The following is a 16019-nucleotide window of genomic DNA, read 5'->3' on the forward strand; positions in this document are numbered from 1 at the left end:
CACAATGGTGGTAGGCCTGATGAGAAAGCCTATAGGGAGGAGGTCACAGACCTGGCAGTGTGGGGCCAGGACAACAACCTCTCTCTTAATGTAAGCAAGACAAAGGAGCTGATCGTCCCTGTTCACATTGACAGGGTTGTAGTGGAGTGGGTCGAGAGCTTCAAGTTCCTTGGTGTCCACATCACTAAGGATCTATCATGGTTCAAACACACCAACACAGTCCTGAAGAGGACACGATAACACGTCTTCTCCTGCAAGAGGCTGAAAAAAATGGTCCTCAAAAACTTCTACAGCTGCACCGTCGAGAACATCTTGACTGGCTGCATCACCGCTTGGTGTGGCAACTGCTTGGCCTCTGACCGCAAGGCGGTACCAAGGGTAGTGCATACGGCCCAGTACATCACTGGAGCTGAGCGCCCTGCCATCCAGGATCTCTATACCAGGCAGTGTCAGAGGAAGGCCCTAAAAATTGTCAAAGACTCCAGCCACCCAAGTCATAGAGTGTTCTCCCTGCTACCGCACGGCAAGTGGTACTGATGCACCAAGTGTGGAACCAACAGGACTCTGAACAGCTTCTACCCCCAAGCCATAAGACTACTAAATAGTTAGTTAAATAGTTAACCAAATAGTTACCCGGACTATCTGCACTGACCCTTTTTGCACTAACCCTTTGACTCAACACATACGCTGCTGCTACTGTTTACTATGTCACAGTGTTCCTAGTTATATATACACAAAGCTACCTCTAACTCGTACCCCTACATATCAACTCGGTACTGGTACCCTTGTATATATAATTACACATTGTGTATCTATTATTACGTGTTTTACTTTTCCATTATTTCTCCATTTTCTTTCTCTGCATTGTTGGAAAGAGCCTGTAAGTAAGAATTTCACTGTTAGTCCACATCGGTTGTTTATAAACCATGTGACAAATACAATAAGAGTAACATGTCTCTCTCATATATTAAGTTGGCAGGATATTTCTGGCACTCGTCAGCCTCTAAAATGGTTTGATCGATTTACTTAATTGCATTAATTAGGGATGGGGTTGCGTGTGACATGCAAGGGAGGGAGGACGCCACTGGATTTTACTATGACAGACTAATCATTACATCACGTCTATACTGCAGGTCTTCAGAGCACTCAATTAAACATGAAAAGTGGACCCGAAACGGGATTTAGTTGAAGCCGTGGCTATTAATTATATCGATGTGTCTACAAGCCTGGCTTGGGCTGGAGACTCAGCTGTACAAATGGCCAGATGACTGAAATGCAAATCATTAAGGGACGGTTTGCGGGAAGCATCATGTCTCATTTCACACCACTACATTAACTAAAATGTTGGAGGTGGAGTGAAAAGATTATTCACCACGATGAAGGCCAGATTATTTTTCTTCTAACATTAGCCTGTTAAACTGTTCAAATCAAGTGCTTAAATCAGTGAGGGATGTTCGGAACCATTTAGCAAGAAACTTGTATTTTCTATGGCAAAAACTTCTTGGCAGGATTACATTTCTAAACCTTCACACTGAAGAAAAAGGAAACGGCTAGCTGCTGCGGCTGCCTTGCGTGAGGAATGGGAACGGTCAGATTTTCTGTCTGCCTATTTATCCCAATGTGAAAATTCTGGGCTCACGGTCTCATCTCCTGCTGAACAATTTAAACAAGGGGAACGAAACGGCACAACAAACGCAGCTCTCGGAATGCAACGCTCATATCCCCACTGGCAGAGTTAATGCCCGCCATGCATTGAAACACTCATCGCATAGAAACTTCTGCCCAGCTATGGTACGAAATCCCTTTTATTAAACAATGATCCACAGGCACATTCACAGTTAAGCTGTTTAGGAAATGCATAACTCTCCCCAAATCGGGTAAACAGCACAATTAGAGGAGCAGAAAGACACATGCTAGCAGAGAGTTAATGCCTTTTAGATGCTGACTGTAGAGATGGCAGACTTCCGATATTATACTCCGAAAATGTTTAAGCTGAATCATGAGATGGAAACGAAAATGTGGTTGTTGCTATAGGGAAATGATGGTTAACTTATGGGGTTGATGCAAGGTCCAAATACAGTATACAGGTAGCTTCAATACAAAGGGATCTCACTGTGTTAAAAATAAACCACAATATGTTAAGATGTGCAGCAACCCTATTGGATTCTAACAAATGATGTAAAAATGAATACATACATTTAAAAAAATATATAAAACATTTGTAATGGAAGCCAGTTGGCCCAAAGCAACACAATATCCATTCTCAATCACAACGAGGACAAATGAGTAACAGATTATCTGCAATCCCTTTAGTATGAATGACAGAATGCAGCATAATGAGACGGATCATTATACTTTGAGAGCTAGGGGGAAGCCAGAGGGAAGAGGAAATGATGCAGGATTAAAAAGCTGTGATTTCACTCACCAGCAAGTTCCAGCATCTATGGAGGAACGATGCAACAACGCAAAGCTTGGCATTAAAACATTGTTTAATCAAATACCTGTTTTAACAAACGACATGTTCCGCTCTTTAAACACATTGATAATCATTATTAGTTGTACTCAAATCCAGGGCTATAAAAGCTTTTATCCTCTCCAATTACCTTAATTAACCAATTGATCTTTAAGATGATATGCCTAAATAACTAAGCGTCTAAAGACTGAGGTTGGAAGTCAAAAGGCGTACGAGTCAATGGGGCAGCAGCAGCTTGGCTTTGAAAATCTTTGAAAGGCAAGCATTAAAGATAAAAAAATACATTAAAAAAACATGAGGAACGTTAGCACATTAATAACCTATGATTCCAGATACAGGACCATGGTGAAAGGGGTCGGTAGGCATGAATAAGAAGCTGAGAAACTTGGTTACCCAAACCGGGCCTTGACTTGGGGAATCTTCTCAATAATTGCAACAGGTCTTTTCAGTATACATGAAACACACTTCAATATGAATAAATGAAATGATAAAAGATTTCTGAGGGAGTTTATCTTTCAAATCAATTACTATTTTATAACTGAGCCATTCTTCCTGAGGTCAAGTCACTCCACTACAACATTCACAGCAATTGTGATACTTTCATGTCAAAAAGTGAACATAAAACCCCTGACCAATAGTAGAATGATATTAGATGCAGTAATCTGTACCGTAGCCAAACATCTCTAAATACAATTATAACAACTAAAAGGACCAGTCTATAGGACCGTTTCTGTTAATATTCTCATGTAATCATGGCGCCACCAATAGATCCCCCAGTCCCTTACTGACTAACATTCACGTTTTGGTTGTATTCATATTTATTGAGAGGACTGGAACAATAACCATGTGTCAGTGAGAGGGGGCATGGAGATGGAGAGGACATAAATAAGCTCTTGGTTGGAGAAGAGATGAGTAAGGGAACTGTTGAAAAAAATGACAGTCCTAACAGATAGAGATACACTACATGACCAAAAGTATGTGGACACCTGCTCGTCGAACATCTCAGTCCAACATCATGGGCATTAATATGGAGTTGGTCCCCCCTTTGCTGCTATAACAGCCTCCACTCTTCTGGTTAGGGTTTCCACTAGATGTTGGAACATTGCTGCGGGGACTTCCATTCAGCCACAAGCGCATTAGTGAGGTCGGGCACTGATGTTGGGCAATTAGGCCTGGCTTGCAGTCGGCGTTCCAATTCATCCCAAAGGTGTTCGATGGGGTTGAGGTCAGGGCAAGTTCTTCCACACCGATCTTGACAAACCATCTCTGTATAGACCTCGCTTTGTGAACGGGGGCATTTTCATGCTGAAACAAGAAAGGGCCTTCCCCAAACTGTTGCCACAAAGTTTTAAGCAGAGAATCGGCTTGAATGGCATTGTATGCTGTAGCATTAAGATTTCCCTTCACTGGAACTAAGGGGCCTAGCCCGAACCATGAAAAACAGCCGCATACCTCCAACAAACTTTACAGTTGGCACAACGCGTTATCCTGGCATCCGCCAAACCCAGATTAGTCCGTCGAACTGCCAGATGGTGAAGCGTAATTCATCACTCCAGAGAACGCGTTTCCACTGTTCCAGAGTCCAACGGCGGCAAGCTTTACACCAATCCAGCCGTCGCTTGCCATTGTGCATGGTGATCTTAGGCTTGTGTGTGGCTGCTTGGCCATGGAAAACCATTTCATTAAGTTCCCAACGAACAGTTCTTGTGCTGACGTTGCTTCCAGAGGCAATTTGGAACTCTGTAGAGTATTCCAACCGAGGATAGATGATTTTTTTTACGCGCTACAGCACTCGGCGGTCTTGTGAGCTTGTGTGGCCCACCAGTCCCGCGGCTGAGCCGTTGTTGCTCCTAGACATTTCCACTTCACAATAACAGCACTTATATATACTGCTCAAAAAAATAAAGGGAACACTTAAACAACACATCCTAGATCTGAATGAAAGAAATAATCTTATGAAATACTTTTTTCTTTACATAGTTGAATGTGCTGACAACAAAATCACACAAAAATAATCAATGGAAATCCAATTTATCAACCCATGGAGGTCTGGATTTGGAGTCGCACTCAAAATTAAAGTGGAAAACCACACTACAGGCTGATCCAACTTTGATGTAATGTCCTTAAAACAAGTCAAAATGAGGCTCAGTAGTGTGTGTGGCCTCCACGTGCCTGTATGACCTCCCTACAACGCCTGGGCATGCTCCTGATGAGGTGGACTAAAGCATCCGCCAACTCCTGGACAGTCTGTGGTGCAACGTGACGTTGGTGGATGGAGCGAGACATGATGTCCCAGATGTGCTTAATTGGATTCAGGTCTGGAGAACGGGCGTGCCAGTCCATAGCATCAATGCCTTCCTCTTGCAGGAACTGCTGACACACTCCAGCCACATGAGGTCTAGCATTGTCTTGCATTAGGAGGAACCCAGGGCCAACTGCACCAGCATATGGTCTCACAAGGGGTCTGAGGATCTCATCTAGGTACCTAATGGCAGTCAGGCTACCTCTGGCGAGCACATGGAGGGCTGTGCGGCCCCCCAAAGAAATGCCACCCCACACCATGACTGACCCACCGCCAAACTGGTCATGCTGGAGGATGTTGCAGGCAGCGGAACGTTCTCCACGGCGTCTCCAGACTCTGTCACGTCTGTCACATGTGCTCAGTGTGAACCTGCATTCATCTGTGAAGAGCACAGGGCGCCAGTGGCGAATTTGCCAATCTTGGTGTTCTCTGGCAAATGCCAAATGTCCTGCATGGTGTTGGGCTGTAAGCACAACCCCCACCTGTGGACGTCGGGCCCTCATACCACCCTCATGGAGTCTGTTTCTGACCGTTTGAGCAGACACATGCACATTTGTGGCCTGCTGGAGGTCATTTTGCAGGGCTCTGGCAGTGCTTCTCCTGCTCCTCCTTGCACAAAGGCGGAGGTAGCGGTCCTGCTGCTGGGTTGTTGCCCTCCTACGGCCTCCTCCACGTCTCCTGATGTACTGGCCTGTCTCCTGGTAGCGCCTCCATGCTCTGGAGACTACGCTGACAGACACAGCAAACCTTCTTGCCACAGCTCGCATTGATGTGCCATCCTGGATGAGCTGCACTACCTGAGCCACTTGTGTGGGTTGTAGACTCCGTCTCATGCTACCACTAGAGTGAAAGCACCGCCAGCATTCAAAAGTGACCAAAACATCAGCCAGGAAGCATAGGAACTGAGAAGTGGTCTGTGGTCCCCACCTGCAGAACCACTCCTTTATTGGGGGTGTCTTGCTAATTGCCTATAATTTCCACCTGTTGTCTATTCCATTTGCACAACAGCATGTGCAATTTATTGTCAATCAGTGTTGCTTCCTAAGTGGACAGTTTGATTTCACAGAAGTGTGATTGACTTGGAGTTAAATTGTGTTGTTTAAGTGTTCCCTTTATTTTTTTGAGCAGTGTAGTTGACTGAGGCAGCTCTAGCAGGGCAGAAATTTGACAAACTGACTTGTTGGAAAGGTGGCATCCTTTGACGGTGGCATGTTGAAAGTCACTAAGCTCTAAAGTAAGGCCATTCTGCTGCCAATGTTTGTCTATGGAGATTGCATGGCTGTGTGCTTGATTTTATACACCGGTCAACAACGAGTGTGGCTGAAATAGCCGAATGCAGTAATTTGAAGGGGTGTCCACATACTTGTGTATATATAGTGTATTTGTTATCCATCTGCAGCCATCCATCTGCAGCACTCTTTCACAGACTTTTCTCCACTCAAACCTGATGCCTCTGGGATATCGCTTATTTGGCCATACATGCAAGAGCCACCCACAACATTTCCAGTGGGGCTGTTGGATTTTGGGAGAGGCTTTCACAATTAAAACTAAAAGAGATATCGCGTAAGGAGGTTGAAAAACCTAAATGTGCGAGTTTAATTATGGATACATAAATGGAGTAAATAAATGGAGCAGTGAGCAATCTTCCTTTACTCAGACAGTGATTCTCATGCCATGGAAGTAAGCATTGGGAAGCACTCCATCTAAAAAAAAAAAACTTGCTTCAGGAGTGAGAGAGGAAGAGAAAAAAGGCAGGATTTGTGTATCATGGGGAGTGATGCCTATGGGCAACCCGCCTGCACAGTGAGTGACTCGCACCCAGTTTTGTGCGACTGCAAGAGCCAGGATAAGGGAAATTAGGTTTTAAATAGAAGTGGGGTGGTCTAACAAGGGGAGGGGGATCCTTTCTTGTGCTAAAATGTGCACATTCATTTATGTCATGTTTAATTGAGTCTTTTATACAAGTTTCTTTGTGGTACCTGACATGAAACTCATGACGAGTAGAAAGGAGGAGAGGACAAAGCTTGAAACTCAAATTGAACCACATCCATTAATGTCTTCTCTGATCTAGTTGGTTATGTCAGTTACATACAATATTTGGATTGATTCTCTGCAGCTCGACAAAGACATTTGTCTGCATTGAAATGTGACTTTAAGGGGCACAAAATGAGCCTATCCTGCAAACAAACCATCAATCATGCCAAATACAGAAGTCCATCTTGTGTTTAAGCCGAGGAAGACGCAGGAAGCTCTTGATTAGCACGTTGCAGTAAGACTAGATTCACTTAGCCAGAAGGGCTGGCAGACAACTCTGAACCTGACGTGTGTCTTCTTTTCTCCTTGAAAAAGAGCGGTCAGAAATAATCCCACTAGACGAGACTGATGGGAATGTATAGAAACTGTTATATGGGGGCAACCAAGAGCACCGTAGGGGGGGGGGCAAAGTAGTCCCTCATGAGGCATGATATCGGGCAATAATAGCAATTAAAGACCCCAGGCGATTTAAACCCAAAACACAGGCTTTGCTGGTGTACCCCCCCCCTTCCCGCATTCTATCACCTCTCCATCTTTCAGGCCAACAGCGTGGGGATTCACCCGTACAAGGACGGTGCAATGTTAGAAAGTTCATGGAAAAGCAACAGAGGAGTATCTTTAGAGAATTCCCCGATACATGTGCAGAATTACAAATTGTGGCAGATGGTAGACTTCGGGTTTTATTAATATTTTCCCTTTGAACTGAAGAAGACTTTCTCAGTGGCTTAAGCTGGAAAAACTGGGGTGATCCCAAGCGAAGATTCTGTAGGATGCTTTAGAGTAGTGTTCCGGAAATGCCTCCCCAATCTACCACTAGACAAAGCTTTGTGTAAGTGTAACCTGCCTTGACCTTCCCTGTGCACCAGAGAGATGTGGGCTGGTCCAAACATCACTCACATTCCCCTCTTCATTAACAAACTTTAGCAGCCAAGTTCCAGGCCAGCAGTGTGGAGACACATCAAGGCGCTGTCAGCTGATCAGAGGGCCCCTCTTATGAAGTGTACTGTATTTTGGTGCTTCACTGGAAAATGTACAGGACTAACTCAAAAGGGAATTCAGTCAAGGATGTATTATGCAGCAATTGACAGGTGGAGGAGGGATTCTTTTATTTGTAATGTTCTCAATGTATTAAGTTGTCAGTTGTGTGTACTTGGTGAAGTGTTTCCGCCTTCACTTGTGGAAATTAAATTGTCTCACTTTTAAATAATGAATATATCGGGTAACGGGTTTGATGACAGTATATGAAATTCTAAGGTTATTTTCAAGGGCTTGACATTAATGTGCTTATTTGCCTCAGGCTGCTCATCTGCAGTCTTCAAAGTTCTATGAACCGGCTATGGTTTTACAGATGACTCTGTCAGTTCAAAGTCTCTCTCAGTTACGTCACTTGCCCTTGTGGCGTCGCCAGACTGTGGCCCATTGTGCCTGCTGTATATCTGCTTTCCAATTTGCCGTCACCCGGCTGAGCTCACCCCTGTCCAGACACTTCTCTCCGTGGGTACTGTCCACAACGGGTTGGTTATTTATGGTAGGGCAACCCGTTTATAATGTACAGAGAGGCTATTGATGAACCCTTGATGTTATGAAACAAAAACCCATGTCTGCGTGGGCAAGGTTGTGCTTGACGGATGCTCCATTAAGAGAGACCCACAGTTTGTAATTCAAACGCGTTGTGAAGTTAATCGATGAAAGCTCAGGGTTAAACAGCGAGGGTGGCAAAGACAAAAGATATATAGCTTACCTGGCTACAGAGGGACACCTGAAATATACCGCCGTCACTGCCACCGCAGAAGAGGTAGTACTCGCAGGGGTCAAGGGTCACTGACATGATGCCCACGTCAAAAAGAACAGACAGGAGCATCTCGCCAGAGGATAGCTCCCATAGCTAGAGAGTTTGAGAGAAAGAGAGCAAAAGACAAAATAAAAGAAGAGTTTTAGGGTTAATTTGATCAGAGTTGTGGACATTGTTTAACTTCAGCTTTAAAAGATACTGTATAACGTCACATTATCAGTATGAGCTCACACTGCAGGGCTGTTAGTCTGACCCTGTCTGTCTTAGAGGAGTGGGCCGTTTAAGAGTGCAAGACACTAAAATACATCTTAGTCTGCAGAACGTCTGCAAATTTCTGTTCCAACCTCAACTTAATGACTTGGATAGATCAAATCATTTAGTGCCTATGACACTTACATTGTGCCAAGATCTTGATGGCCATTCATTGAGCAAATCCATTATTACAGCTAGCAGAGAAATTAAGAAAAAAACTGCTGAGGAACAGATTTTGGAACTGGAAAGTACAGTGGCTTGCGAAAGTATTCACCCCCCCTTTGGCATTTTTCCTATTTTGTTGCCTTACAACCTGAAATTTTTGGGGGGTTTGTTTAATTTGATTTACACAACATGCCTGCCACTTTAAAGATGCAAAATATTTTTTAATTGTGAAACAAACAAGAAATAAAACAAAAAAACAGAACTTGAGCGTGCATTACTATTCACCCCCCAAAAGTCAATACTTTGTAGAGCTACGATTCGCAGCAATTACAGCTGCAATTCTCTTGGGGTATGTCTCTATTAGCTTGGCACATCTAGCCACTGGGATTTTTGCCCATTCCTCAAGGCAAAATTGCTCAAGCTCCTTCAACTTGGATGGGTTCCGCTGGTGTACAGCAATCTTCGAGTCATACCACAGATTCAATTGGATTGAGGTCTGGGCTTTCTCGAGGCTATTCAAGACATTTAAATGTTTACCCTTAACCTGTTGGGGATAGGGGGCAGTATTTGCACGGCCGGATAAAAAAACGTACCCGATTTAATCTGGTTACTACTCCTGCCCAGTAACTAGAATATGCATATAATTGTTTGATTTGGATAGAAAACACCCTAAAGTTTCTAAAACTGTTTGAATGGTGTCTGAGTATAACTCATTTGGCAGGCCAAAACCTGAGAAGATTCCAAACAGGAAGCGCCCTCTCTGACTATTTCTTGGCCTTCTTGATCATCTCTAACCAAAACAGGGCATCTCTGGCATAACGTGACATTTTCCAACGCTCCCATAGGCTCTCAGAAGGCGCCAGAATGATGAATGGTGACTTTGCAGGCCATGGCTGAAAAACAGTAGCGCATTTGGATAGTGGTCGATCTGAGAACAATGAGACTGGAGGCACGTGCACGAGCCGACACCATGTTTTTATTTTTTCGTCTTTGAACGAAAACAGGGTTTCCCGGTCGGAATATTATCGCTTTTTTACGAGAAAAATCGCATAAAAATTGATTTTAAACAGCGTTTGACATGCTTCGAAGTACGGTAATGGAATATTTTGATTTTTTTTGTCACAACGCGCCGGGCGCGTCACCCTTCTTTACCCTTCGGATAGTGTCTTGAACGCACGAACAAAACGCCGCTATTTGGATATAACTATGGATTATTTGGAACCAAACCAACATTTGTTATTGAAGTAGAAGTCCTGGGAGTGCATTCTGACGAAGAACAGCAAAGGTAATCCAATTTTTCTAATAGTAATTCTGAGTTTGGTGAGTACCACACTTGGTGGGTGTCAAAATAGCTAGCCTGTGATGGCCGGGCTATCTACTCAGAATATTGCAAAATGTGCTTTCACCGAAAAGCTATTTTAAAATCGGACATAGCGATTGCATAAAGGAGTTCTGTATCTATAATTCTTAAAATAATTGTTATGTTTTTTGTGAACGTTTATCGTGAGTAATTTAGTAAATTCACCAGAAGTGTTCGGTGGGAATGCTAGTCACATGCTAATGTAAAAAGCTGGTTTTTGATATAAATATGAACTTGATTGAACAAAACATGCATGTATTGTATAACATAATGTCCTAGGAGTGTCATCTGATGAAGATCATCAAAAGGTTAGTGCTGCATTTAGCTGTGGTTTTGGTTTTTGTGACATTATATGCTAGCTTGAAAAACGGGTGTCTGATTATTTCTGGCTGGGTACTCTGCTGACATAATCTAATGTTTTGCTTTCGTTGTAAAGCCTTTTTGAAATCGGACAGTGTGGTTAGATTAACGAGAGTCTTTTCTTTAAAATGGTGTAAAATAGTCATATGTTTGAGAAATTGAAGTAATAGCATTTCTAAGGTATTTGAATATCGCGCCACGGGATTACACTCGCTGTTGAGTAGGTGGGACACAAGCGTCCCACCTAGCCCATAGAGGTTAAACCACTCGAGTGTTGCTTTAGCAGTAGGTTTAGGGTCATAGTCCTGCTGGAAGGTGAACCTCCGTCCCAGTCTCAAATCTCTGGAAGACAAACAGGTTTCCCTCAAGAATTTCCCCGTGTTCAGCGTCATCCATCGTTCCTTCAATTCTGACCAGTTTCCCAGTCCCTGCCGATGAAAAACATACCCACAGCATGATGCTGCCACCACCACCATGCTTCACTGTGGGGATGGCGTTCTCTGGGTGATGAGGTGTTGGGTTTGTGCCAGACATAGCGTTTTCCTTGATGGCCAAAATGTCCAATTTTTGTCTAATCTGACCAGAATACCTTCTTCCATATATTTGGGGAATCTCCCATATGCCTTTTAGTGAATAAAACACATTTTTTTCTTTAAGCAATGGCTTTTTTCTGGCCACTCTTCCGTAAAGCCCAGCTCTGTGGAGTGTACGGCTTAAAGTGGTCCTATTGACAGATACTCCAATCTCCGCTGTGGAGCTTTGCAGTTCCTTCAGGGTTATCTTTGGTCTCTTTGTTGCCTCTAATTAATGCCCTCCTTGGCTGGTCTGTGAGTTTTGGTGGGCGGCCATCTCTTGGCAGGTTTGTTGTGGTGCCATATTCTTTCAACTTGTTAATAATGGATTTAATGGTACTCCGTGGGATGTTCAAAGTTTCGGATATATATATTTTTTTTATAACCCAACCCTGATCTGTACTTCTCCACAACTTTGTCCCTGACTTGTTTGGAGAGCTCCTTGGTCTTTGTTACGTTACAGCCGTATTATTAAATTGATTACAATTGTTTTAATCCCTCAATCTACACACAATATCCCATAATTACGAAGCAAAAAACGGGTTTTTAGACATTTTTGCAAATGTATAAAAAAAATTGAAATATCACATTTACATAATTATTCATCTTTGGCAGCGATTACAGCCTCACGTCTTCTTTGGTCTGACGCTACAAGCTTGGCACACCTGTATTTGGGGAGTTTCTTCCATTCGTCTCTGCTGATCCTCTCAAGCTCTGTCTCTCCAGAGATGTTAGATCGGGTTCAAGTACAGGCTCTAGCTGGGCCACTCAAGGACATTCAGAGACTTGTCCCGAAGGCACTCCTGCATTGTCTTGGCTGTGTGCTTAGGGTCGTTGTCCTGTTGGAAGGTGAACCGTCGCGCCACAGTCGGAGGTCTTGAGCGCTTCAAGGATCTCTCTGTACTTGGCTCCGTTCATATTTCCCTCAAACCTGACTAGTCTCCCAGTCCCTGCCGCTGAAAAACATCCCCACAGCATGATGCTGCCACCACCATGCTTCACTGAAGGGATGGTGCCAGGTTTCCTCCAGACATGAAGTTTGGCATTCAGGCCAAAGAGTTCAATCTTGGATTCATCAGACCAGAGAATTTTGTTTCTCATGGTCAGAGTCTTCAGGTGCCTTTTGGCAAACTAAGTGGGCTGACATGTGCCTTTTACTGAGAAGTCTGGCCACACTACCATAAAAGCCTGATTGGTCGAGTGCTGCAGAGATGGTTGTCCTTCTGGAAGGCTCTCCCATCTCCACAAAGGAACTCTAGAGCTCTGTCAGAGTGACCATCGGATTCCTGGTCACCTCCCTGACCAAGACCCTTCTCCCCCGGTTGTTCAGTTTGGCTTGGCAGCCAGCTCTAGGAAGAGTCTTGGTGGTTCCACATTTCTTTCATTTAAGGCCACTGTGTTCTTGAGGAACTTCAATGCTGCACACATTATTTGGTACCCTTCCCAAATCTGTGCCGACACAATCCTGTCTCGGAGCTCTACAGACAATACCTTCGACCTCATGGCTTAGTTTTTGCTCTGACATTCACTGTCAACTGTGGGACCTTATATAGACTGGTGTGTGCCTTTCCAAATCATGGCCAATCAATTGAATTTTCCACAGGTGGAACCCAATCAAGTTGCAGAAACATCTCAAAGATGATCAATGGAAACAGGATGCACCTGAGCTCAATTTTGAGTCTCATATCAAAGGGTCTGAATACTTCTGTAAATATGCTATGTTATTTATTTTTTCTAAATTAGCAAACATTTCTAAAAATCTGTTTTTGCTTTGTCATGAGGTAATGTGTGTGGATTGATAAGAATAATAACTTCATCAATTTTAGAATAAGGCTGTAATGTAACCAAATGTAGAAAAAGGGGCCTGAATACTTTTACACTGATTTAGTTCTGGTATGGATGTAGGGACATGATTACAACAGGTGTGACCATATAGCCCATATTTATTCTTGTTTTTGTTTTTTAAGAAATCTAGCAGACTCCAAGCTTGGTAAAAATAAAGTGATGAAAAAGACAGATTACTGATGACATGAAAAGTATATGCGCTCCCTTTGGTAGAACCATAATCAAATTGATTTTGATCGCATCATTTATCAAAAGAAAACTTTGCTAACGGCTTGAAGGAAAAACGTGATGGCTCTTGGGAGAGAAAAACTTTGAGAGCCAGGCCTGAACACAGCCAACTTCTAGACAACCCAGTCATGGAATTACAAAAACAAGAGTACACCAAACATTAAAAAACACAAAATAAGATATGAAATAATTCAAAAACCCTCCCTCCCATCTCTCCTCCAAGACACTACTCTGCTGAGTCTGAGTATACTAGAGGGAATGGTGGGGCTCATCCATTTAGAGTCTGTCATAGGGGTGGGAGGGAGGGGGGCTACTAAACGTTGTCTATAGCCCAACCTGCCTTGTCCTAACAAGCCCTGTTCTCTGGCATGCCGTCTGCTTCTCCTTCAGCCAACACGATCACTCCCCATCATCGGACAGGGGGAATTATTTGTCTGTGGAGACTGACAGCCTGGAATCTATAGAGCAGCTGATGATATTGAACATGACAATACGAGCCGCTGACAAATTTGGTATGCAGTGAAGATGTAATAGAATTGAGCAAAAGAGAGCGAGACATGGCATCCTGCACAATGAGACTCAATATAAGTGAGGTAGACTTTGAGTAGCATTATGTGCATGCATATTGTCTACTGATTTCAAGTTATATATTTTAATGAAACACGTGTATGAAGAATATTCTTATCTGTTGAGGCTTGAAAGTTGAGTATTTTAAAGTTGTTTCTTGTGCTAAGTTGATTTACTGCAAATGGTAGATGTTATCAAAAGTAGTCCATTTGAATTATATAACCCAATGGATGGTGTAGGAAAACCGCTAAAGTTAAGCACGAGTAAGACAAAAGTGAATGTTCTGGATTTACAATTTACTTCAGCATTTATCCTAATGGAAATAGTTTGCCAGCTATTTGTCATGAAGGGACACAGTTGACTTAGCCAAAACATGCTACAATAAAATCAAACTTCAGAATTATAGAGGGAAAATGGTAAGTAGGGCTCTGTGTTACATTGACCAATGCAGAAAATCTTAAGTATGAAAATGTTTGGTGAATCTAAATACGAAATAAAAAATATTAGCCTAATAAAAAAAAGTTAGCCTACATCTTAAACATGTTCTGAAGCTGGTGGGCTGTTCCAACTGCCACAGGGGACATGAGACTTTCAAGATGAAAGAAGAAGAGAGATGGAAGAAACAACCCACGCCTGTCAATTAAATATAAACCACTGGGGGGGATAAAAGGTGAGTCAGAATTATAAGCGCTCCACTCTTTAATTTATCAAACTATGGTTATATCTATAGAAAATGGGCTAAATCACTTCACATTAATTCCTTTCAAACTATGGAATATACTGGATTGATCGACAACTTGCATGTTAAACAACTACGATGATTCTTGTTAAAAGAGTTGCAATTCCTCCACTTGAAAAAAACATTTGAAGGAGGTAGTATTTCCATTTTGTTTTGCTGGCCATTTGTTTTGCTATTGGACATGAGCCACAAGCATTTTCTTCATTAGATTGCATGTGACCCAACTGCTGAATAAAATACTGCACGTCCTGTAAAAAATACTTTTGAACAAGTCATGGGCAGGGACATTGTTCAAAATGATTTCCAGCTCAGAGCAGGTGCCTAATGACGTTCATTTGTAACACGACTCTTCATCTTGGAGATATAGCGCCTTTGGAGAGTATTCCGACCCCCTTGACTTTTTCCACATTTTGTTACAGCCTTATTCTAAAATGTATAAAATAGTTTCTCCCCCCCTCATCAATCTACACACAATACCCCATAATGAAAAAGCAAAAGCGGGTTTAGAAAATGTTGCAAAATAAAAACAATTAAAACAATGTTTAACCTTAAATATCACATTTACATAAGTATTCAGACCCTTTAAATCAGTACTTTGTTGAAGCAGCGATTACAGCCTCGAGTCTTCTTGGGTCTGACGCTACAAGCTTGGCACACCTGTAATTGGGGAGTTTCTCTCAAGCTCTGCCAGGCTGGATGGGGTGTGTCGCTGCACAGCTATTTTCAGGTCTCTCCAGAGATGTTGAATCGGGTTCAAGTCCGGGTTCTGGCAGGGCCACTCAAGGACATTCAGAGACTTGTCCCAAAGCCACTCCTGTGTTGTCTTGTCTGTGTGCTTAGGGTCATTGTTCTGTCGGAAGTTGAACCTTCAAGGATCTCTCTGTACCTTGCTCCGTTCACCTTTCCCTCGATCCTGACTAGTCTCCTAGTCCCGGCCGCTAAAAAATATCCCCAGAGCATACTGCCACAAATCAAATCAAATGTATTTATATAGCCCTTCGTACATCAGCTGATATCTCAAAGTGCTGTACAGAAACCCAGCCTAAAACCCCAAACAGCAAGCAATGCATGTGAAAGAAGCACGGTGGCTAGGAAAAACTCCCTAGGAAAAACTCCCTAGAAAGGCCAAAACCTAGGAAGAAACCTAGAGAGGAACCAGGCTATGAGGGGTGGCCAGTCCTCTTCTGGCTGTGCCGGGTGGATATTATAACAGAACATGGTCAAGATGTTAAAATGTTCATAAATGACCAGCATGGTCAAATAATAATAATCATAGTAGTTGTTGTCGAGGGTGCAACAAGCACGTCCGGTGAACAGGTCAGGGTTCCAT

General features: G+C 43.0%; 1 protein-coding gene across 1 annotated transcript in view; it reads right to left on the bottom strand.

Annotated features, from left to right (window-relative positions):
• Positions 1-16019, bottom strand: part of wdr18 (WD repeat domain 18) — a 97453-nt gene that overhangs the window by 55232 nt on the left and 26202 nt on the right. The window contains exon 5 of the mRNA XM_014216070.2: positions 8551-8694. Within this exon, the coding sequence (XP_014071545.1) occupies positions 8551-8694 (144 nt within the window). The remainder of the gene's footprint in view (positions 1-8550; positions 8695-16019) is intronic.

The sequence above is a fragment of the Salmo salar genome, chromosome ssa10 (genome assembly GCF_905237065.1).
Source record: "Salmo salar chromosome ssa10, Ssal_v3.1, whole genome shotgun sequence".
NCBI lineage: Eukaryota > Metazoa > Chordata > Actinopteri > Salmoniformes > Salmonidae > Salmo > Salmo salar.